The sequence below is a fragment of the Apium graveolens genome, chromosome 8 (assembly GCF_009905375.1).
Source record: "Apium graveolens cultivar Ventura chromosome 8, ASM990537v1, whole genome shotgun sequence".
Lineage (NCBI taxonomy): Eukaryota > Viridiplantae > Streptophyta > Magnoliopsida > Apiales > Apiaceae > Apium > Apium graveolens.
The window spans coordinates 54,822,185-54,827,310 of NC_133654.1; the positions used below are offsets into that span (position 1 = coordinate 54,822,185).

Sequence of the window (5,126 nt, forward strand, 5' to 3'; positions counted from 1 at the left end):
CTGAATTTTAAGCAACCTAAGGATTTCTCCTATTTGTGGCTTAATATTTCTATCGAAATCTTCTAGTAATTCCTTAATGCTCATCCTAAGATTTTCTTAAGGTATTCTATGATTTCATTGAATTTGAAGTCAGTAGCTTCATTATCACATACTTTAGTGTTTCTAAGTTGTGACAACTGAACTTCTAATTTTTCAATATTAGCGTTCTGTTTTACTAAGAGCTTTTTTATGTCTCTTAGAATTTCTATTTCCACATTACTCCCCCCTTTCAAAGAAGTAGAATATCTGTTGAAGATACTAGGTGATTTTGAAAATTTTTCACTGGGATCTTTACTTAGTCCGAAGTAGGACAGTAAGTTGTAGATTCCTAGTAAACATCTTCCTGTAATCTGGTTAAGATTATTCGTTGAAGACACAATAGTGTTAAGGCTATTACTTCCTACAACACCACTGAAGACGTACTTCCTTGGTTCAAGGTCTATTCCTTCATTTAATTTCTTAAACTCTAGAATTTTTCCTTTTTTATAAATATGCGGGTGCATATTAGTATTTAGAACGACTATAGATGATCCAGTTTCTGACATAAGTCATCAACTCTTCGGGACATGCTATGAAGTAATTCTTTATTAGAGGTATTAGAGGATTCACCAACCTCTAAGGCTCTTCCTTTAAAACTCATTCTAGGTTTTTGTCCTAGAATTGGCTTATTCTTTGCAATATCAATTGCCCAAGAATTATCTAAAGGACTGATATCTGAAAATTGCTTTTCTTCTACAGATCCTATTTCTGAGAATACATCGTCTAATTCGATATATTCATTTTTCTTATAGTCAATACTATGATGACTATTGGTTAAAGCATAAGCAACAACATAAGTTAAGCTGAATACTTTATCACCTGCATTCATCAGATTATGTCTCTCAAAGTCATGTACGAAAGATAATATCTGATCAAGATTTTTAGTTTCTAAGCTAAAACCAAATTTAGGATAGACAGTAAACATGAATTTTTGGTATGCTAAATTACCTCTAGCAGCACCTAAAATACAGTCTTTTCGGTCATTGATTCTATTATCTATTAAAGCCATTTTAATAGGAGAATCTATTCCTTCTTGAAATTCTGCTTTAAGCAAAATTTTTATAGCACCTAAGTGAACTACGCTGATAGTAGATCTTATCTTAGAGTCTATTTTCAACAAATTTTTGGTTATCTCTTCCTTAGTGATTAAAGGCAGATAAACTAAACCTGTAGTATCTTTTATATCTACATGCATTTCTTTGGTAGAGATATAATAAAAGATATTGTTTTTTCTTTTAAAATAATCTAACATAGGAATGTTAAATATTTTCTCTTTTCTTAAATCAAGTTTGCTTCTTTTGATTTTAGAAAGAATTTCTTGCTTTACCAAAAAGCTTGCTTGAAAACCTTTTTCATTTTCTGAAAACTCGATTTCCAAATTATTTTCATCTTGAGTTTCCTCAGGATATTTTTCTGTTAACAAACTCATTTATGGACTTTTAATAAGATCATAACTGAGAATTCTTTTAAGAGAAGATATCTCTGTTTCTATTTGCATAGAATATTTATTATAGAATTGAACTTGTTCAGTTTTAAATTCTTCTAGATCCCAGATAAGAGATCTAATGTTTCTATTGTCTTTTTCACGGACAATCTTTCTAGAAACCTGTAAAAGGTGTTCTAAATATTGATAGTTATTCATGGAAATCATGGCACTACCAGATATATTTACTAACCACGGATGGTTATTGCTACTCATAAAATGAGAGGATTTAAAAAGATTTAACACTTATTAAAAATACAGAGTTCTAAGCATTTGTATTTGCAGTAAGGTTCAATAATATAATACCTGATTTTGACATACCTGAGTTCTTTGTGAGATATGATCCGAGAATTTATTCAATTCTGTAGTTATCCTGATGTTGATTACTCCAAGGATGCACCTGCTTCCCTCAACGGCCACCTGCCTAACGGTACTTCGCTATGACTTACTCCCTCCAGGATATAATCAACCCTTGATACTAAAGAATCAAATAAACAACAAGGCTCTGATACCAAAACGCGGAACAACCCATGAGTATTGTCAAAATAGGAAAATATTATTTATTTTTCAAACCCTTACATAATACATAGCTTAGAACCCCGTTGGGGTTACTACTCGCAATACATTACTAAGTACTCTCTAGAATTAAGAAAGAGCTTTTGTTGTAAGAATACAAGATGATCTTTCCTAAGACTTAGCTCCCCTTTTATAGAGTCAGGCAGCGTTCTATTACAAGACTTAGTCGTCTTCTAATCATTCATAAAGTAGATGCCTTCTACTTTTCATAAAGTAGATGCCTTCTGCTTTTCATAAAGTAGAGTCATTCTATTCAGATTCTTCTTACACTTGTCCAAATACGCTCATAAACTTCTTGTGCCTACGCGTCTACTATGACAAGCGTAATCTGCCCCACAATAATTGTAAGTGCACCTCAGATGTAGAGGATTTCCTTTCGGGATCTTGGTAAAATGATCCCAAACATCAGAAGTTTTTGTAGGTTTCCTATTTTCTGTGTTTAGCTCAAGGTCCCCTTCTTTTTTAGGTAATTTGATTTCAGTAGGTGTAGTGTTTGGGTCAGGATTTGTGGCAATAATTGGAACTGGCTCAGGGTGTAGTCTGGATTAGGAATCAGGGTGATAATCGGAACTGAATTAGGGGTGATGTTTGGGGTTAAACTCTCCATTAATCCTGAAAAATATAATAGAAACATTAAGATTACTTAACGTCTTAACTCTTAACCAGTTTACCAAACATTATTCACTAAACCATTTTACCAAACAGTTTAGAAGTATATTATATAGTATACCCATTATACATATCATTTACAACAAAATTAAACATAGCTAAAGCATATTATTCACTAAAACATTTTACCAAACAGTTTATAAGCATATTATACATATGATTTACAACAAAGTTAAATGTAGCTAAGAGATGAACAAATTAAGTATAATCATCCTAATAGATAAACAAATAGGTAAAACTAAGAGATAAATAAAAACTAGGAACGAAAGTTAAACATTGCTAAAAGATGAAAAAATTAAGTATAATCCTAATTTCTAATAGACACAAATTAAGTGATGAACAAGCATAATTAAAAGAATAATTAGGAACAAGCATAATTTTTTTACCTAAAATATGAGACGTACAAGTGATGCGCCGCTGTGTGCTCTCGAACTCATGTGAGACTATGTGTAACGCCCCCAAATATGGGGTCAGTAATCTGGGTCGTCACACAATTTTTCAACTATGTGTAACCTGTATTAATTCAATACTCCAATAAATCTATATCACAGACCCCCAATCTCACACACACACACACACACACACAAGTTATAGCCTTATAAACGATGTTCACAATGTAATCCTCTTTTATTACAACTCAAATATACTTTACAGGATCTTAAACAATTATTCGTAACCTCTACATGAAGTTACAACAATTACTACTATCATCTTATACCTATAAGAATACTCTGGTCTACCTGAGATAAAGTTGTAAGGGATTCTCCCCACGATTTCAAGTGACTAAGCCCCACACCGGCATACTGGGAATATGTTATGTTATGACATTTAAAAGAAAGCAAGAGTGAACAATAATGCTCAGCCATAATAATCAACGGTATGAAAAGGCTGTTAAAGAAATTATATTAATCCGTATAAGGATATGTATTTATTCAAAGTAATATTCTTGGTGATACACACCTCTTTTCAAAACAATTATTTGATTGACTTATTAGTATGCAAATACCTTAATGGTAAACGCATCACCTAGGCTTGGGTTACAATATTTCATCTCAATTCAAATTGGAAGAATAGGACAGTCTCCGGAGCCCTACTATACGATGATAAGTCGTACAACAGAATAATATTATTTTCTACACGTAGAGGGATGACTTCCTTACTCTTAGATATCACCCTGGCCGCATACAGGCTACGTGTCCCATTCCGGGTACACACACACTTCGTAGGTCCTTGAGTACACATGGTACTGTCTCATACGGTACTAGTAGTCTCCTCAGTACACGAAGTACTGGGTCTCTACCCTCCCTTGTCCTTTTAAGAATCCTATCATATACTTGGAACATCAAACTATATCGAAGTTCCACAAGCGTTTTGCTTGTTGATAGATACAGCTCATCTTATATATATGTACTTCCAAGGATTTTCGGAGGAAGTATTAGGGTAATATAAGTTTACCGTTGTCAACAAATAAATAAATAAGAGGGAGTTTCCTTCGACGTCATAGTCAAATTATTTAAAGCATGTCGAGATAATATTCTTTGTAGATCTAAAAGTATTAATATAATTTTCTAAAACTCAGAAAAGATTTTAAAATAGGTTTCATGATTTTTAAATGATATTAAATCATTTAATAAATATTTAATGATTAAATAATAATTATTAAATAATTAATCCTCGAATAATCCTATTTTAAAGAATATTTAAAATAATATTCCTTAACTAATTTATGTTTAAGTAATTAAATTAATCTTTAATATATATAAAATAATTGGTTTCAAAATAAAATACACGTTGGAGAATACTTCTCCCTTTCTAAATGAATATCTTAAATAATATTCATTTCTCGGGTAATTAAATAGAGTTGAGAGAATACAATCTTTAGAAATCATTTTTAAATAAAATTCGAGGTATTTAATAAATCGTAAGAGGACATCGAGTCCCTTGTAATAAAATAGATACAGACTTTACTCGTCCAAAACATCTTCAGAATTCTTTCGGGTTTTTAAATAAATTATACCAACCGACTCTCTGTCTATAATATATAATACCACGCTACTCGCTAGCGTATATATTCTCAAATATAAACACCTTCGGAATACTTCCGAGTTTATATAAACTTACACTGACCGACTCTCGATCTAAATATATCATTTCAAATCCGTTGTTTTACTATATCAATAATATTAACAATTACTCGCAACAACATATTGTGTTCTGTAAAACAGTTAAAACAGTTTAAACAATTTTGAAAGTTTAGGGTTTGTAAGCTTGCCTGGAGTTCAAGATACGTTCCCGACTTTCACTCGTTTTGGGTTTTCTA

General features: G+C 31.7%; 1 protein-coding gene across 1 annotated transcript; it reads right to left on the bottom strand.

The window, feature by feature from the left end:
* Nucleotides 1–559: 559 nt before the first annotated feature.
* LOC141679594 (uncharacterized) lies at nucleotides 560–1,087 on the bottom strand. The gene has a single exon (XM_074486056.1). It carries the CDS (start codon nucleotides 1,085–1,087, stop codon nucleotides 560–562), a length of 528 nt encoding a protein of 175 aa, XP_074342157.1.
* Nucleotides 1,088–5,126: the final 4,039 nt, after the last annotated feature.